The 18,824-nt window shown below is 41.9% G+C and overlaps 1 protein-coding gene across 2 annotated transcripts in view; it reads right to left on the bottom strand.

Moving 5' to 3' along the window:
* samtor (S-adenosylmethionine sensor upstream of mTORC1) overlaps positions 1-18,824 on the bottom strand; it is a 36,950-nt gene that overhangs the window by 11,600 nt on the left and 6,526 nt on the right. The window contains exons 2-4 of one of the 2 annotated variants that reach the window (XM_018730040.2): positions 8,041-8,191; positions 2,556-2,697; positions 1,223-1,348 (exon numbers count right to left, since the gene is read on the bottom strand). In XM_018730040.2, the coding sequence (XP_018585556.1) occupies positions 1,223-1,348; positions 2,556-2,697; positions 8,041-8,071 (299 nt within the window). In that variant the 5' untranslated portion in view covers positions 8,072-8,191. Of the gene's footprint in view, positions 1-1,222; positions 1,349-2,555; positions 2,698-8,040; positions 8,192-10,801; positions 10,988-18,824 lie in introns of those variants that run through there. The other variant, XM_018730039.2, reaches the window with a different exon arrangement.

Raw genomic sequence — 18,824 nt, 5'->3', positions numbered from 1 at the left:
CTAAATGACGGGGTTAGTTCTTGTGGAAGCAGGAAAATCGATAGGGGATTTCAGGGATTGTGTGGAAAAGAATTTTTGTGGGGGTTTTGGTGTGGAAAATGACTGTTGGGAGAAGGAGTAGCATTTGTGTGGAATTAAACAACTGGATGGCAAGCTGTGTTTGTGTGGAAATGAAGAGTCTGGAAAGCTTCTTCACTTTGTAGCGGGAGCAGCAATGCGCAGAGATGCACAGTCGCCTGCAGAGCTCTGACCCACCCACACACTGCAGAAAAACCCCACCCAGACTATTTCAGGAGTCCTGTCTGAATATTACATAAAGGCAACTGTAACAAGACTGTCAGACCAGCACTGGGTTAATGTGTGCAAAATTAGAGAGGGAATTTTGAGAAAGAAAAGAAGGGGGGGGGGGGGGGGGAGAGAAAACTACAGTGCTTCAAAAGTTACCTTATGATTAATGATCATCTAAATTCACAGGACTTTAATATTTTATGAACTTTTCTCTCAGGAAAAAAAGAAAAAAGATTCTACCTCTCTGAATGCAGCTTCATAAAACCACCAATGAAGGGCAAAATCATATCGTAGTCAAAATGTAAATGAATACTTGGCTTGTGCGGTTTCACATTTATCTGACGTTTTTCTCCAAAACGACTTACAAGTTCAAGCTAATTACAATTATTTAGCTATTCATACAGGTGGGTAATTTTACTGGAGCAACTTAAGTACCTTGCTCAAGGGAACTACAACTGGAGATGGGACTCGAACCTGCAACTTTTGGGTCCAAAGGCAGCAGCACTAACCACAATGGCACCAAACTATTTTCCTTCTTTAAGAAAATTTGCTTATCTTCCTCCAGGAAGAAAAACACAGCTTTGTTTTTATTTATTTTTTTTTTTTTTTAACAGTGTGCGAGTGTCACGGAGTGTGTGTGTTTCACTGATGCGTGGATGAGTAACCCCTTGTATAAGTAGTGTCCCTAGCAATGTAGTCACCTTGGTGAATAAGGTGTGTGGGCTAGTAACACTACATAGTATCCATTGTTAAGTCGCTTTGGACAAAAGCATCTGCTAAGTGAATAAATGTAAATGTTAACAAAATTAATAAAAACATCTTTAAAAGAAATGAACAGCAGAAGCCCAGTATTTTTCTCAGTGTAAACCAACAGGAAATGAATGTGAGACGACTGCACTTTTGGGGCCCGTAGAAGCTTTTGTGTGCGAGGTACCTGTGGGACTCGTCTTGCTGACAGTGCGGAGCTGCGACCGTTGCGCTCCCCGAGTGTCTGGCGCTCTTCTCGTCTTTCTCCAGGGCCCTCTTCAACCCTCCACCTTGGAAGTACTCCTGACAGACACTGCGGAAGGAGAAACACACGCGCACTCACACAAACGCGCCTGTGTATCACGCTGGGACATCACGCAGACTCCGCTTAACGCCACGACCGAAACCTAACCCCGGCCAAAACAAAACAAATCTTGAAACCAAGATTGATAAAGTTTGTTAGTTTTGGCATTCTCGCCTCCTTTACACAGTTTATATTGTGAGAACAAGAATTTCAAAAGCTCAGTAAGATATTAAAAAGCGCAGGGATATGCGCGCACACAGCAATTTGTGAAAGTCATGCTGCATAAGGAAAGCAGAAACAGATACGACGCTGCTTAATAAGTGAAGCCCAAATTGCATTCATTAAACCAAGTAGGTTAAGTAGCATCAGGTGTGTAAATCATTTATTCATTTCACAGGCTTAACATTTAGATTTCACATATTTATTTTTATATTTTTTTATACAAGAATGACGACCATCTCTATAGGGTTCACATACTTTCAAGCATAACTGTACATAAATTGGAATCTGGAGGGCTGAACCAGCCCAATTTCTCCTTTATAACATATTTACCCAAATTTCAACTAAAGTGTAACTGAACAATTAAAAAAAAAACAGTGATAACTTGTCAGCTCACACTGCATCTTGACTAACTACCTACATGCTGCCAGTTACCCAGTTCTTAATTTATATTAATTAATTTAGCTGACACTTTTCGCCAAAGCGACTTACAATGATAAGGTAACTACAATTATTTACCCATTTACACAGCCGGGTAATTTTTACTAGAGCAATTTTAGGGTAAGTACCTTGCTCAAGGGTACTACAGCCAAAGGTGAAATTTGAACATGTGACCTTTGGATCTAAAGGCAGCGGCTCTAACCACTATGCTACTAGCTGTCCCGTATAATTTACACTACATCAAAATTCATATAATACAATAGAAAGCAAGTCTGGCCAAGTAATTTTGGAAATCACCATTCGGCAGTACGGTAGGGAAAAATGACTACGTTAATGAACAAGATGAAAAGGGCGGGGTGCAGCCTTAATGTTTTTTTTTTTTTTTTTTTTTTTTTAGCTCCCACGTCTGTTTGCCGATATGGCATTCATGCTTTAATCGGACACCTACGTCGCTCAGTTTCTTTTAATGACATTTCCAATGGCAGTCTGGGTAACACACCCCCAGAAAACCCCCGTGAGTCCTGCATGTGTCTGTTTTCGTTGTGACTGAGCGCACCTACGGCACCATTCGATGCGCCCTTCGCCTTCGCAGCTCCGCGCCCAGTGGTGGTCAGCCAGGTTCTTCATCGCCAGGGCGTACTCGCTGAGGGTCTCCTCATCCTCACAATGTTCACGCCAGATCTTCTCAAAGTCTCCCACTGTGAAGAGACAGGACCAGAGTCACTGGCAGAGCTCCATAACCTCAAACCAGACAGCTGAGAAACTAGCAATTTAACTAAATTAGCATTAACTGGACCAGGTCAGTCCCAGCTCAGAGCAGACCTGTACTATTCCCTAGACCAGCGGAGTACAGAGCACATAGGAGTGGCAAATTTAAAATAAACCGAGTGAGATCTTACATTTATTCCATTTAGCTAATGCTTTTCTCCAAAGCAACTTAAAATGTTAAGCTACTTATTTAACCATTTACACATCTGGGTAATTTTTACTGGAGCAATTTAGGCCAAGTACCTTTCTCAAGGGTATTACAACTGGGGGTGAGATTCAAACGTGCAACCTTCGGGTCTAAAGATGGCTCTAACCACAACGCTACCAGCTGCCCCCGCTGACAATTAAATCTGAATTATTTACACAGAAATATATGAGTTATCAGCATCATCCATGACCATAAGCTCAGGTATGCTCGTAAAAACCGTAGATATGCAAAATTAACATGGTACCAAAGCTACTGCCCAGTCCTACAAGTCATGCTGTACTTGGAGTTGCAGGTAAATGAACGAGCATTAAACATCTCGCTGAGAAAACAGCTTAGAACAACCACAGCCAACCAGGCACAACTCTTAAGACAAGACCCTCAAGGCATTTCACCCAGACGCGTGAGCACCAGCGAGACACTCGGCACCACCAGCTATACACACTCTTTAATCCTGCAGCTCAAGGCATCCCATGAGGCAAACACAGCCAGGTCACCGTAAAAACAGCAGCAGAACCAGGAAATACGTGGTAAACCCCATACACCATCACTGCACCTACTTGGATTACTGAGCCCCAAGATGAATTCTGGTTCTTTTCAAAGGTCGGTTTGATCCTCGATGTCTCGGGATCCTAGGCGTGAAACTCCGTGCTGACGTGGTAGGGAGCAGCACCTTACAATCCACTGATGTCTCCTGTTTAAACCCTGTTCTTTAAGAAACCACTTCACCCAAAATCAACAACAACCTCTTAAGAACCATTCATCTGCAGAGCACCAGCTTGCCCCGGAGAACACGTGAGCCAAGTAAGGCTCTCGGTAGCAGACGGAAAATACTACATCAGACTCTCAAAAGCAAAAAATGACAACATCAACATAACCATCAGTAAGAAGAACAAACAACAGTGGTCTTCCACATGAATACTGCAGCACCATGCCAAGTTAACTAGATCATGCCTTACTTATCATCTAATCATGGGTTTTTTTTTTTGCCCCCCTGAAAAGACCCACTGTGCAAAGTCTTGTTTTCGCAAAGCGAGAAAGCCCTGTGGTCATCCGGAAGTCAGAATCACTGGAGGGAGGGGGGCGGGGCTGCAGCACGGGGAACCGATGAACTCCGAGGTCACATTTGCCTCCATCAAGGAATAAACAGACTTGTGTTTTAAATAAATAAATAACTTGGAAGTGTATGTCGAGATTTTAGAAACTGTAAAATTCCAACTCTGAAGAACATTTTCCCCACACAGTAACTTACTGTAAGCAGTTATTGGAAAATTAGTATTTGTAACGTTTTAAAAAAATCCTGTAAAAAGATCATATTTTTCATGTACAAAGTCATGGACACATTACATAAACAAGAATCGGGTGCCAAGTGGACCATAGCAGTGACTGCAACGGTGTGCTTCAGCCTTAGAAGCGGAGAGCTTACAAGGTTCTGAGTTAATGCCCTGGTGGGTCAGTCGGTCGACTTGGCTGGCATTGTCTCGGGCATGGACAAATGGGGGAGAGCCAGGCGAAACGGGCCATTTCAGGACCCGGGTGCCGGCAAGGAGCTGCTTTTCATTGATGGCCACAGTGCAGAAAGAGCACAGATGACATTTCGCTGTCTAACTGCTTGGCATCAAGCCCAGCACCACACACACGAAACACAGCTCTTTCACGGATAAAACTTTTTTTTCTTACTTCTCCAAAACAAAAAAACCTTGAAACCTAACTAAGCGAGGCTAAGGACCTTACTTGGTTTTTTTTCTTTGCCCAGGTGCGAAAGAACATGAGAGCGCAGGTGACAGAAGAGGAAAAATAAAAATCAGCATGTGCTTCTCTGGGAGATGTACAGAAGACCTCTAAATTAAAATGGTCAGAAAGGGGATGAAAACACAACTGAATTGTGTTCCTGTCATGGGTAGTTGGAGGAATAACGCACACACACACAAAAAAAAAAAAAAAAAAAACCCACACGCTTTCAGCTGTCACTCACTTTTACTGGGTTTGTTTTATTATTTTTTTCCAACAAGGAGCAGGACCCAAGTCTTTTTCAATAAGAAGAGAACTGACATTCATCATACTTATCTAGCAGCAGGGTTCAACGCATTCTGTCATAAAACTGCATCGATCTGCAACACAGAAATGGCATTACAAAGTGAGCAGAACCATAATATATTTTAATAGTCATGGGTCACATTCTCACTTTGTATTATTTCTTTGACCTATAGAGCAACCAATTACCTTGCATAAAACAAAGCAACGCAGCATGTTTACCAGTATTTTTGCACAGTTGGGTATCTTTTTTGCTGTGTTAACCATTAGTTAATATCATCATTTCACTGAAGGAATATTCCATTTCTAGGAAACATTAATATACACTAGAGCGCAACTGTGGAACACTTGAGCTGTGGTTTGAAGCACGGTCGCCTTCACATAAGAAATAACCATATAACATGATCCGAGACAGATGCATGTGATTAACTGTTTTTCCCAGTTAACTTCATTGTGTGCCAAATAAGTAGGACAACAATCTGCGAGCACCACACATGCACGTTAAAGCCTTATTACTTAGCATGGCAGGAAAGCATGATTAGACCGAATCACAAAACATGTCATTTAAATTTAAACTGCCCCCAGAGAGCAAAACTGTTCCCATCAGCTGATGCTTTAAAAAAAAAAAAAAAAAAAGCATGAACAATGTGCATCTCCTGAAGCCCAACATGATGTGCTCTCTAAACACACGCAACCGCAGTGTTGTGGAATATAACATGTCTTGCGAAGATGGTTGTCTTGGCTCAGCAGGACTTGTGTCATCTGTGCTACAATGGAGGGAGAAGATGCTAGTTAGACTGGAGAGCAATCATTTTTATTTCAAAATAAAAGGTTTCTCCACTTATCAGGTCTTACATCACGTACAAGACTGGTTGTCATAGCAGTGAGAAACAGGTGCTCCTAATCTTCAACTCCCTTAGAGCCAAGGTCATCATTCATAGCAAAGAGTCGGACAACCTTCCTGCGCTGCTTATCATCGAACCTCTAAACAAGTCGATAGAAACGGAACAAGATATTTACCCTTTCTCTAAGTACCAACACTCTTTCACACAAAGCGCACAAACTCCGTGGGACTGCCACTCATTCCCTCCTCTTAGACACAGACATGGATATTTGCACTTGCTGATTAGCTGCGGTTTCAGTCATATCTGTATTTGGACTAGGGCCTTGTTGAATGAAACAAACACAAAGAGCTTTTAATTCATCTCAACTAGAGTTGATCACAAGAACTTATCAAGAAACAACCTCGTATCGCGTATCAATGATACCACAACGAGCTCATTTCATAACTGAAGGAAGCATTTAACTGAAAAGGACATCTCTAGATATTCAGCATGAACATCTTCAGAAAGCAAGAACCTAGTTATACGACTATTATCAATATGCAATTACACTCAGATTTTTTTCCCCTGTAAGACTTTCTCTCAAAGTATCCTCAACATTCTCTCTGTAAAGGCAGAGGAGAGGGGAGGAAAAAAAAAATAGAAAAAAATTCTCCTCTGGATTGAACATGAAAGTGGCCCTCTCAAACAGCACAAAGCAAGCAGAACTCCAGCAATACTCACACTGCAGCCATGTAAAGTCCTGGCTATTCCAATAAAACTTCTGCATCTTGAAACAAGAGGTTCGGACCTCATGAGGAACGAACATGTTTTCTCGGAGAATTTAAACTAAGAACACCAAGTTCAAAGCACATAAAATACTGCTATGTAGGTCATGGGATTGAGAGCCAGAGCTGACCTACATGTTTTCACTTTGCCCCAAGACTGCCTCATGTTTTTCAAGACTGACCTAGAGGCACTGAGCTAATAGCGTTACACTCAGCAAATGTTATTAGGACAACAAAAACAGACAAAACAATGACTCCTTCACAAATGAAATAAGCAGGTAGCTTCATTTTGCAGCAAACATGAGACTGTTTCTAAAGACCTTGCTCACCATTCCACGTCAGACTTTTTAAACAGTCTATTATTGGAATAGAGTAAGCACAAACTTTCTTCTTACATTGTTAAATTTAGGCTAAACTTCTACTTATTTATATAAAGAAATTGTTTTGTTTTTCTTGGCCTCTTCTATGCTGCTGCTGCTAACAGTGTCAGGACCCCCATAACATATTCAGTGTCTGCAGTGTAACCTCTTCACGAAACCTTTCTCCATGAAGGGCCTGGTGTACATAAATTAATTTTTAAGAAATGACTTCATAAATTAAACTTAACCTGATAGGGTGCAGGGGGGTGCGGTGGCGCAGTGGGTTGGACCAGGTCCTGCTCTCCAGTTGGTCTGGGGTTCGAGTCCAGCTTGGGGTGCCTTGCGACGGACTGGCATCCCATCCTGGGTGTGTCCCCTCCCCCTCCGGCATTGCACCGAGTTGCCAGGTTAGGCTCTGGTTCCCCGCGACCCCGTATGGGACAAGCGGTTCAGAAGATATGTGTGTGTGTGTGTGTGTGTGTGTGTGTGTGTGTGTGTGTGTGTGTGAGAGAAAGAGAGAGATAGGGTGCATGGACTAGCTTGAGGAAGATAAAGGCTATAGTTCACATTGAAATAAATGAATATTAAGAAAATTAAATCGCTGTGCCTGTCACAGTCTCTCTGGCCCAATTTTCAAAAGCAGTCCAAGTTGTGAGCCTTGACCGGGTGCTGCAGACATATGAATGACAATCCGGACTGATCAAAAATAAGTGGCATTAATAGACGGACCAGATGTGTGACAAACCAGATATCGGGGAAATGAGGATGTGTATTCATTAAGAACGTTGTTCTCAAAAACAACACAAAATTAAGGCTACAAAAAAAGTGCGCTTCACAACAGACAAAGAGCTTCAGGAACAAAGAAATGAATGAAAACTTTATTAACCTCAAAGAAAATGATACGAGGTAACACAAGCATACATACAACAATGGTGACAAACAGAATGACAAACTAAAAGACTGGAATCACACCAGAAATATAAATAAATAAGGGTAAATAAAAAAAAAAAAAAAAAGCAGTTAGAGGCAATATACAAAAATTACATTTCACTTAAACGTAACTCACACTTCCAAAAACCAATGCGGGAAAGCAGCATGGCACACTAGTCATCTGTCAGTGCAGTATTCACCCAAATTCTCACTTTAGGTCGCTAATATTTTCTTTCATCTGCCTCCCTTGTCCTCCAGCCTGTATCTCAGACTTATCTACAACACACCTCTCACAATGTCAGCAACTGCAGTGTTCATGAGCTTTTATCTGGAGAAAGGTTTTTTTTTTTTTTTTAAAAAAAAAAAAAAAAAAAACAAGAATTCTTCTGACAGATAAGGACCGGACCTTGGGATTTGTGGATTATCAGCTTAGCTGGGCTGGCAGAACGCCATTCGGAAGGCCGCCTGGCCCATGTTTGGAACACCGCACCAACAAAGTTACATGCAGACACATGGAAGAAAGTGACGCAGATGCCTGGGCCACAGCTCGGCAGAGTGTGGAGTCAATTCAGCTGGGAATGATCACGCACATCAACTAAATGAATCAATATGTACTTTAATGCACGAACTGATGCTGCCAAACTACTCCAAAAGTTCATGAAGTCAAAATTTGCCTTAACGTTTTATTTAGAGGACACCTTTGCCAAAAGGTCCATCTATTATCAACAACCATTTGTTTGTCCAGTGCAGGGCTGCAGTGGTCCAGAGCCTATGTTGGCAGCACAGGAAATGCCCTGGATAGAACGCCAGTCCACTGCAGGACCATCACAGATACATGCACCCACACTAAGGACAAATTAGACTCACCAACTCACCTAAATCATGTCTCTTTGGACCATGGGAGGAAACCAGAGCTCCTGGAGGGAACGCACACAGACACAGGGAGAACATGGGAAAGCAGGCAAACTCCACACTGACAGACAAATCCACTTTGGAGCCCTCGGCACTGAAGCTGCCTCCGCCACCACAATGCTGCCCTTTGTCCAAGGTGACTTACAATATTATACAAGCAGCTTTACAGTAATTTTGACAATTTTGTCCAGGTACCACTTACTTTGACAGCATTCTCCAAGTCCACTGGAACTGAGAAATGCCAGAGGTTGTGTTCCGCTTGGTATTTAGAAGGGCAAGAGCCCTAGTTTGTGATTCTGACATCAGATGACAGTGCAAACTGCCCACTGACCTAGATTTACTTGTGTGGTGCTGTGCACTTCTAAAAACTAGAATACACCATCTACACTTTCCCCCCTGCAACCAAAAAATTTACGAGTACCTCATCTAATCCCTCCTTGTGTACACGAACGAACAAAAAAAAAAAAAAAAAACCCTTTTTTCAAAAGCAGTTTGCCAGTTTTTTTTTTTCCCTTTCAGTAGTTTACCCATTCAAACGTTAATTGCATAATATGATGGGAAAATCTCACCTCAACTCATTAATTCATTCAGACACTTTTTCCAAAGCAATTTGGAATGAACACTCCATTACGTTTTAGCTGACACCTTTTCATCCAGGTATCTCAGTGCAGACAATGTAAGATACACAACAGCACAGTACACTACCTACAGTTAATCACTCAACACACACGGGGCAATTAAGAGTCACCAATTCAACCAAAACACATGTTGGAGTGTGTGAAGAAACCAGAGCACCGAGGAACCTCACAGGAACACAGTAATGCGGAAACTCCACACAGACTGAGCGGGGATGGAACCCACTTTCTCTCGGACCATCCAGGCACCGAGAAACATTTCTGATCGGATTTGATTTGCGAAAATCACGCCTCAACAAAACCAAGAAGGCGCCAATAAAATGACCAACGCGCAAACATTTGAAATTCCCCAGTCGGTGAACAATTTATGATCCTTACAATCTAGGCGGGGATTTCAGTGAGCTTTACAATCCAAAGCAGCTTGCGATCATTTCCAAAATCTTCTTAAAATTAACTGTTAACACTGACAGTCAACCAATTAACCAGACATAAGAATATATTTCACTGCAAAAGGAGCAACAGTATCATTTATCATAAAAGAGGTTCTTAACCTTTTCTAGGCCACAGATTCTTAAAAAAAAAAAAAAAAAAGGCTACTCTGGGGCCTTTTTTTCAAATGATGATGAACTCTGAGGAACCCCTGCAAGAAGAAAAAAAAAAAAAAATTGAAAAAAATATTGTACTCAGTCAGTCTTCTGATCCCCTTCCAACAGAATATGCTGCCGACAGTAACACAGCACGTTAACATTTCAACTTAGTTAGTGGTATTTTTCAAAGCAGGCCTGCGCAGCTTCATCATGAGCACATATTAATCATATTAATAATGAAGAAGGCCTGATAAAGGGAGGAGGTAGAAAATAGATCCACTCTGGGTTGCATAATATAAGATTACGAAAAACTCCATCGGAACCCGAGCACAATTGAATTATCACAACGATCACCCACAACACAAGCAGGTCGGTCCAGACCCAAAACAAAACACACACACCGTTCACACCCACACCACCTGAGAGTGTGAGAACGAAATAGTACATGATGAGTGCAGCACTGTTTCAAACTGTTAGTGTTTGTGTCCAGCCTCAGACAGTCAGACTAGAAAGAAACACACGACACGGTCACGGTGGTGACGGACCTCAGTCACGTCGTCAGCTCTGAGGCGGCTGGTTCCCAACACTAAGTTCTACCTCAGCTGGTTGTCATGCGGCTAAGCGCAGTTGTGGGTCGAAAAACAGCCCGCGTTTCGTCTGAGCAGCACAGCAGCTAGGCTATCTATTCCTCACCACGGGGCCTAGTCTATCAGTGATGATGTGTGTGTGAGAGAGAGGCTGTCGCGAGTTCCTCCTCCGCTACCTTCTCTGTATTTCCTGCGCAGCTTTCTGTGGACGCCCTTGACCACACCGGAGAGCTTCTCCTGCTCCAGCTTGCTGCTCGACGGCCCCGCAGACGCGGCTACGCGCACCGGCTCGCGCTCGCCTTCCCGCTTCCCGAACTGCGCACTACCTACGAGCTCCATGGCATCGCACCGCTCCCGCTTCCGGTGCCGGCGCTCAGCACCGGAGAAGCAGCAACGGTGCTCCTCATTGGCTGCTTCTCACAGCGTGCGGCACGCGACTGGCAGCCGGGCAACCAATAGGCGAGCTTGGAGGGGAAGAGGCGGGGGGCACGCTGTGCGGCAGCGCCTGCAGGCCTGTAGCGCGTGTGGTCTCGACCGCTGCAGCCGAGGACGCGCCTTCACCCGTTAATTCATTGAGCCCCGGAAAATAAAACCAGCAAGTGCGGCCGAAAGCCAAAACTGACAGCTTTCGGAGCAAACATTATGTCCGTACAATATTACTGTCCTCGACTATGTATACTTCTTGAAAAGCAAGTGACAGGTTGCTTGTTGAATGGTTGTTCGCCGGTTGGTCACGTGTGCGGTGAGCTGTCAAAAAAGTACCTCAAAATCCACCGTGTTTGGGAATTGTGAAGGGATGGGCCACATTGCCTCATTAATGTATGCTTGCTGACATTTTCTCCGCTATTGTCTTGCCTGTTTTTCCTCATTATCTTTTGTGTGCATTGGAACATCCATCCTGTCCTGGTCAGGGTCAAGTGGGTCCAGAGCCTATCTCAGAATCACTGGGCAGAAGTCCAAGGAGAACATTTACATTTGTTCATTTAGCTGACTCTTTTCTCCAAAGGAACTTACAGTTATTCACCCATTTATACAGCTGGGTAATTTAACTGGAGCAATTTAGGGTAAGTACCTTGCTCAAGGGTACTACAGCCAGAGGGGGGGATCAAACATGCGACCTTTTGGAGCCAAAGGCAGTGGCTCTAACCACTATGCTATCAGCTGTCCCTTAGGTACACCCTGGAGGGGATGCCAGTCCATTGCAAGGTAGCCACACACACTACAAGCAGTTTATTTATGCCTGAACTGTATGTCCTTGGACTGTGGGAGGAAACCCATGCAGACACGGGAGAACATTTAAACTGTACACAAACTGAGCTGCATGTCAGCCTACGCCTGAACAGCCTAGGCACTGTGAGGGGGCCATTGATATGCTTTCACGAGCCTGAATGTACTGAGATTTGCATTGTGTAGGCTGTGGAGGGCCCAAATTCTGTCAACAAAACACCAGTTGAAAAATGTTTTATCCATGATCATTAATCATCAATATTCCCAGCATCCTCACATTATTTTCCATTTACCCACCCTCCCACTGTTTGACATATCAGCCAGTGGTGCTGTTATGCCTGTTTACCACATAGTAATGTTATGGGATTCCAGAAAAAGGTTTCAGGAAAAGGTTTTGAACAAAATTGTGATAATTATGAAACAATGGTAAGGATGAACAGAAATTTTTGTTGGTATAAGGAACAGAATCCGACAAATAGAGAAACACCATACTGTACGTCATTGTCTTCTGAGGGAGGGTGATGACTACCTTGGGATTAATAACCCCACAATCATGTTAGTCCCACAGTCCAAAAACACTAAAATCGTACCGTATATGAATAAAAATCAATTTGCAAAGATAGCTCTTCTCAAGAAAACATTTATTTTGCTACTTTTAAATTGATGTTACATTTTTACATTACATAGTTTTATTTTCCACTTGATTAATGGTAATTAAAAAAATAGTTTGATATATTTTATCAACTGGATGAATTGGAATAATGCCTTCATGCTAACAAACGTGACTCCGTTTGGAGTTTTCAAATTTGTCTGAGAAAGGAAAAAGAAAAACAGAAGTTGTTTGAGAAAGTAAACTCTTGACTAGTGTTCAAATACATATTCTGAATTTATTTGTTCATAATGTAACGTTTCTTAGGTGTAGCCATGGCATCTTCTTAGAAACTCAAGAAATTCTGAAAAATTCTTAGAAATTCAAGCCTGAATTCCTTTAATAAGATCTTTCAATCAAGCTGAAATTAAACGGACAGTATCTTTTTAATGCTTGAACTAAGTATAGCAGCGATAGTTGAATCCTTCAAATAGAGGAAGCTGATAACCACTCCCAAAGGATTTATTTTCACAATGAACAAAAACCTGGATTGCTTTTCAGTACAATGGGTATTAAAAAACCTCAAAATTATTGACATGATGTTTTGGCAAGTATTCAGTGAGACCTACAGAGATGCTTTTCTGCAAAGCAACTTATAGTGAGCTGCTTGCAGTGATTTACCCATTTACACAGCTGAGTCATTTTTTTGTTGAAGCAATGCAAAGTAAATTTCTGGCTCAAAGGTACCACTGCAGGAATGCAGATTTGAACTTGAGTAAAGGCAACAGCTTCTACTTCTACACTACCCGCGGTCTCCACACGTACAACGTCTACAGCCCTTCGTCCCATGGCGAGCTGGAGCCTAACCCGGCAACACAGGGCGCAAGGCTGGAGGAGGAGGGGACGCACCCAGGACGGGACGCCAGTTCACCGCAAGGCACCCAAAGCGGGACTCGAACCCCAGCCCCACCAGAGAGCAGGCCCCAGCAAAACCCGCTGTACCCCTGCTGCCCCCAGTTTATGTTAATTGTGTGGATGAGTTATACATATGTTTTTCTTTAAACACACAGCATTAGCACTCGCGAAAAACACAGATGGACAACACTTCATTATTTAATCTCTTACTTTCTAGCTCTAAAAATACCTAACACTAGAAAACATGTTCCCACACTTTATAGATACAGCTATCTATTCTGCCAGACTGGTATAATATCAGTTCATTATCAGTGAACCAAGAATTTTGCTCTGGATATGAGAAGCTATTATCAACACGCAATCAGATTCCTGTTCAACTTTCAAATGACCTAAATATTTCTTTTTTTTTTTCTGCTGACTGAATATATTCAGATCTCTATTCCACACGACACAGAGCGCCTGAGAAAAAAAAAAAGACTCCCACTATTTAAGATGGTAATCTCCTCAGCAGCGTCGTATGGCTTCCTCTTTCTCTGTACTCGCCGTCAATTTCTGCTTCATTTTGTTAATCCTTTTGCTTTCCGCGATGCCATATTGAAGCAGTGATTTTATAATTGGGACCTTTCGGATTTGCTACACGTATGAGATTTTTTGTGTGTAAGAGAGGGTGGGAAAATGCATCTTATAAGAAATTTGCCAGGATGAAAACATGTGCCCATGGATGGTACTGTGGAAGTCATTCATAAACAAACATCAACGAGGGATCCTCTGGTTTCGCAGATGCACCATACCTAGTGCTAATGAGGTGCAACGAAGCCCTGCGGGGATGACCACCTGCCCTCTTGAGCTCCTCGACACAGCGCAGCCCGCTTGCTCATTGCAGGTGGCAGTTTGTGGAGGATGCAACCGTGCAATGACTGTATAAGTCCTTGGGGGGGGGGGGGCTATGGAAGCCCCTCTGTGCAGCACGGGGTCCAGACAAAACCCCCTCTATGAAAAACAAAGTAGGAGAAAACCTTAATTAAATAAAAAAAAATTACAAAAGCCCCGTTTTTTTCTGTTTTTTACACTTTAATGCCATTTAATACCCATATAATTGGAAGAGAAAATATAAATTAAGTAATTTAATACTGAAGTAATCCTAAAAATATTATCTTTCTCTGCTAAACTGTTGTAAAACAGTGAGCTGTATATTTATAATGCATGCATTAATGTGTGCTACAATACAGTACTTATGTCTTCCTTATTGCAGTCTCATTATATAATAAATGTAGTATTTATTTTTTTAAAAAAATTAATTACTTGGAAGGTGATCAGGAATCGTTTAGGGATTTTCATCATGGTCTTTTTTTTTTTTATATTGAAAGACCTGCTCTCTATGTTGTCATTTTGTTTCAGTTTAGTAGATGTAGTAAAAGAACACCAGGTTTTGATTTTCAGCTATCCCCCTCACACTCAGAACTGCTGAATCCCCGTCTACATGTAAAAAGGGTCTTAAAACTCACCTCTTCCAGACTCGCTTTTCCCATCATCTCTTAAGTTCATATAAGGTGTAAGTGTTCATGCTCTATAACTTTGAGCTCATAACTGTTAAAAAACGGATGAACCTTCACACAGTTGCTTGTGTTATTTTTTTAAAAACACATTATATATTAGGAATGTGATTAGGAATTGTCGGTTATTGCAATAAACCTTTATGCACCTACTCGTGTGATGAACGTCGGTTCATATGGTGGAAAGAAGCAAAAAAACTGCACTTAAGAATCACACGTCTGCATCTAAGTGTCTCTTCCTGCTAATGTAATGAACACGTTGGATTCTCTATGAGATGTACATCGCTTTGGAGAAAAGTGTCCGATAAATGAATAAATGTAAAATGTAAATGTAGTGTTTTAAAATTCGGAAAAGTCTTCATAAACTACAAATCATCAGAAGAATAAAAATTTGGTTAATTATTTGTCCGAAGGGGGTGTTGTCCTACACTGGGAAATAAACAGCTCTGAGACAAAGTCTTGATGCGGGAGGGAAAACAGCACCTCCAGTGGCCCCTGGAGGAACTGCACGGCACTTACCCTTTGTACCGCTAATTTTAAAGCCAGATGAGATGAATCCCCTCCGCTAGGCGTGATAAATCTAATGCAAATGATCACAGCTCCCTTCTTTAATCCTACATTAGAGAGAAATGTTGTTAAAATATTCAAGGGAAACCTTTGAAGCTTCATCCGCAGTTAGCCGCTTTATATTTAAAGCCAGACTATTCTTCTAAAGCCAAGAGAATGGCGAATTGAAAAATGTTTGGCTATTACTGACAGGACTTGTCTCGCTCTCTTCGTTTAAATGCTCCTGGGAGTGTCTGACAGATCATTTGCACTCAGCGGTCGGAACCTTCCACAATGGGCACCGAACCATCCTGGCGATACGTACAGGAACATTTTCTTAATGAGGACTTAAAGGGGCTGTGGTTTCTCTTAGTTATAGGAGTCTAATTCCACTTTTACATCAGCCTTGCATATTCCAGCAAGCTTTTTAGTAGATATAACATTCATAATCAGCAAAAATAAATAAATAAAAATACAACATAAGACCTGACTGCTTAAAGGAACCTTTCTGTTGTTTGATTACAAAAATCTATGCTATCATTCCCTATATAGCTTGGTCATGAACAACATAAAAAAAACCCTACAATAACAATAGTGAGACACACCAAGTGTTTCAAACACAAGTGATTTTTTTTGTCCCTCGCTGCTGTCATCTGGCTATATCCTGGCTAAATCTAGTACATTTATATTGCCCAGACACGATGACCGCTTGTGTCCAAGTAGGGTTTTAACGGTGGTGGTTGAACTCTTCTTCCGAAGACATTGAATGGAGGCAGGAACTCCTTTGAGCAACTTATTAACATTTCCACACTTTCATAACAAAAGCAGCTACTGTATATTTACATTTACATTTATTAATCTAGCAGACACTTTTCCCCAAAGCAATGCACATCTCATAAACTATATATATATATACTCCCTCCCTACCTCCTCTCTCATGTTGACAGTCTTTACCAATCATAACTATTGATTAAGGTAAATATGAACCACAACTGAAAAAGCAAATTGATTAGTTTTTTAATTAATTCAGCTTATGTTTTTCCAGGAAGCAAACTAAAGTCTCAAGCTGCTTAGTTATTTACCCCTTCATACAGTAAGATCATTTTTACTGTCTCAGTTCAGGGTAAGTACCTTATTAAATGGGTACTGCAGCAGAACCAGGATTAGAGGGTTCTTTCAGTGCAATGTGGTGGTACTAACAAATACACCAGCTGTTGCCCCTTAATATTATATTTTAGAAAAAAAAAGATAAACGTGTCAATACTAACTCAAAGCTTTTATGGTAAGAGAAACCTTATACTACAGTAAATAAAGACTTAATTACACAATCTCCATCTCGAAATGAACACCATTTAATGTCGAGGGTACAGCAGCGATGCCGCAGTGTCTCCGATGGCGACGTGTACGTACGATCTGCAGACTGAATGACGCAGTCGACGATCTTGCGAACTTCATTTCTTTCTATCACAAACAACCGTGAACCCAGCTATGAAAATGTCTGTCCAAGATGTACCCCGCCTCACACCCTCTGCTTCCAGGACAGGCTCCGAGACCCCGTATCGGGACAAGCGGTGATCGATAATGTATGAAGGCAGCTCTTTAGGCCTCCGATTGTTTCATAATGTTAAGATAGACACATCCCCAAGTACCGTAACATTAAATGATGATTTTTCCTTCGGCTTTCAAAAATTCGTTCCTCTTAAGGAGGGACTCAGATGTGTTTTCTGTAATATTAATTCATTTAGACATTGATTCTGACTGCCGCACAAAGCTGAAATCTTGCAGCAAGAATGCAGACAGACCGATCGGAATTGCTGAAATCCGCGAGCAACACCCGCCGATCGATAACTGTTAAACACCGCTGCTGACGGGACTCTAATTGCAGGTGTGGTAGTGCCGCGATACCTGCACTGAGCACTTTTCATCAACCTATGCTTTTCTTGGCCCGGAAGGTAACATGAATCAAATGTAAACCACTGGCAGCGTTAGGTCACCTGTAGCTGTTTAATACTCTAATTTTTCATCCCTATTTTTCATGGCTGGGATTGTATTTAGCCACATCCTCTGTATTTAATCTCAGAAAAAAAAAAAAAAAAAAAAAAAAAAATCTTAGAGCTGCAAGCCAATGGAAAAATTCAAAACAACTATTATTTTACAAATACCAGCATTTACATTTTTTTTTTTCATAACACACGAATTTACAGTGCAGGGAAACAGTTACATTATACATAAATTTTGGTCACGCAATAAACAAACACACATATGGTAAAATATTCCTTTTACTCAGACTGTCTTTACATTTCTCTTCTCATTGAAAAAAAAAACTGATATAGTTGATAAGGGCACCATTACTTTGTTCTGCATTTCATCTACAGGTCATTCAGTCCTTCCCTTTATTGCACAGCAACACCAACAGAACTGAATACACCCATACACATACACGTTGTTGCCCTATGTGGGTAAATAAAGTACAAACAAAAATCAGGGATGCGGCTCTTCTACACACACACACACACACACACACACACACACACACATTTTCAGAACCGCTTGTCCCATACCGGGTCGCAGGGAACCGGAGCCTAACCTGGCAACACAGGGCATGAGGCTGGAGGGGACACACCCAGGACAGGACGCCAGTCCATCGCAAGGCACCCCAAGCGGGACTCGAACTCCAGCCCCACCAGAGAGCAGGACCCGGTCCAACCCACTGCACCCCCCACAGCTCTTATAATGAAAAAAAAAAATCCATACTGTTACAAAATGAACACCAATAATGGTGCCCAAAAAACAGGGAGAACTGCATAAAAAATACCACCATGACCAGGCAACCATTCCCACCCTGGGCAAGCTGCCTTATATAAGAGTCTTAATTGTCTCTTTAATTTAGGGCAGCTGGTCGTCACTCTTTGTGAGAACTGGCACACAATGGGCCTTGGGTAGTGCACTGTCAAGTGTTTCTCTGCCCCTGTACCACGTTTATACCTTCAGCTGTCTCACAACATATAGGAACAGTATAAAAAGTGTCAATATTCTTCTAATCAAGTAACTGAACCTACACAAAAAAAAAAAAAGTAGTGTGTGAGTGACAGAGAGTGTCTGTGTGTGTGTTCCACTGATGTTTGGATGAGTGACCCAGTGTAAGTAGTGTATCTAGCAGTGTAAGTCACCGCGGTGAATAAGGTGTGTGGGCTGGTAACACTACATAGTATCCGTCTATAATTCTTCCATGTGTATAACCTATATATTTTTGGGCATATACTGGTGATCTGGTTAAGAAGGAACCAATTTTGTCACCGGAAGGTAAAATTAGATTTAGCAGGGAGAATTTTCCACCGCATCTTTTAAGGACAGTTCTACTATTACCGA

The sequence above is a fragment of the Scleropages formosus genome, chromosome 21, assembly GCF_900964775.1.
Source record: "Scleropages formosus chromosome 21, fSclFor1.1, whole genome shotgun sequence".
NCBI classification, from domain to species: Eukaryota; Metazoa; Chordata; class Actinopteri; order Osteoglossiformes; family Osteoglossidae; genus Scleropages; species Scleropages formosus.
The sequence above is the reverse complement of the archived record's forward strand: the minus strand, read 5'-3'. Positions and strand labels throughout refer to the sequence as shown.